The following is a 924-nucleotide window of genomic DNA, read 5'->3' as shown; positions in this document are numbered from 1 at the left end:
GATCCCGTCTCACCGTACTTTGTCATAACCCAAACATCAGTAACTCTGGAATTTACTTCGTGATAACTAGTGAAGCTAAGATAGCCTCCCAAAGCATGCAACTGTGTTGGCTATGCGTACGATCCGGAAAGTTTGGCGGGCGACCCACAATTTCGTATTTCTCCTCCGACAAATCAAGAGCAACAATATCCCATTTACCACCATTGTTGTGTTTAATCAGCCAATGGAACTTTCCGTTGACAAACTTTCCGTTGATAAACTCTTTGTTACCATTGAACGTAAACTCATTGTCGAAATTCTGGATTTTCTTCCAAGAACCGGTCCTCGAACTGTATATCTCGGTCGGACGGTGGTTCATGTATGAGAAGAAAATGCAGACGATTTTATACTCGTCGGTAGATTCCACATATCCTAACCCATATAAGAAAGATCTGCGACGAATGTTCTTAAAGCCGTCGGTAAAACAATGAGATTCGGGTGGAACAATTTTCTTGGCTTGTCTTGTTGTAGGGTTCCACATAAATAAATCTCTCATGCCTATGGTGACGAGCGTTAGGCCGTTACACGATCCCAATATTCCAAAACCATCATTATTAGGGTTTCCGTCGTCACCAATAGTTGTTGACGTCATCATCTCGGGATATCGATAGTATGGACAATAATATCGATGAAAATAGTTGGCGTCGGCGTCGGCATCCTCGGATATGCGGTCGTATATGTGGTCCGTTGGATGACGATCAGAAATTGTGGCGGTCGAATTCTCGAGTAAAGAACTAAGAGAACATGACCTCCGACTACGATTGATGAAATCATCAACGCGGTTTAAGATGAAGAGCCTATTATGGCTCAAATATGTAGTCGATTTTTTGAGGTGGCGTTTGATGAAACTTTTACTGGAGAATAAAGAACGCCATTGTTTCGAAA

General features: G+C 42.3%; 1 protein-coding gene across 1 annotated transcript; it reads right to left on the bottom strand.

Moving 5' to 3' along the window:
* Positions 1–52: 52 nt before the first annotated feature.
* LOC105964279 (F-box/kelch-repeat protein At3g06240-like) lies at positions 53–914 on the bottom strand. Its single transcript, XM_012988805.1, has 2 exons — positions 895–914; positions 53–794 (listed from the first exon to the last, which is right to left on the bottom strand). The coding sequence occupies exons 1-2, from the start codon at positions 912–914 to the stop codon at positions 53–55; spliced, it is 762 nt and encodes a 253-aa protein (XP_012844259.1).
* Between the last annotated feature and the right edge of the window lie 10 nt (positions 915–924).

The sequence above is a fragment of the Erythranthe guttata genome, chromosome 14 (assembly GCF_056151865.1).
Source record: "Erythranthe guttata isolate IM_541 chromosome 14, IM_541, whole genome shotgun sequence".
In the NCBI taxonomy this organism is placed as follows: Eukaryota; Viridiplantae; Streptophyta; class Magnoliopsida; order Lamiales; family Phrymaceae; genus Erythranthe; species Erythranthe guttata.
Note: the sequence above shows the minus strand (reverse complement) of the source record. Positions and strands in the feature narration are given on the sequence as shown.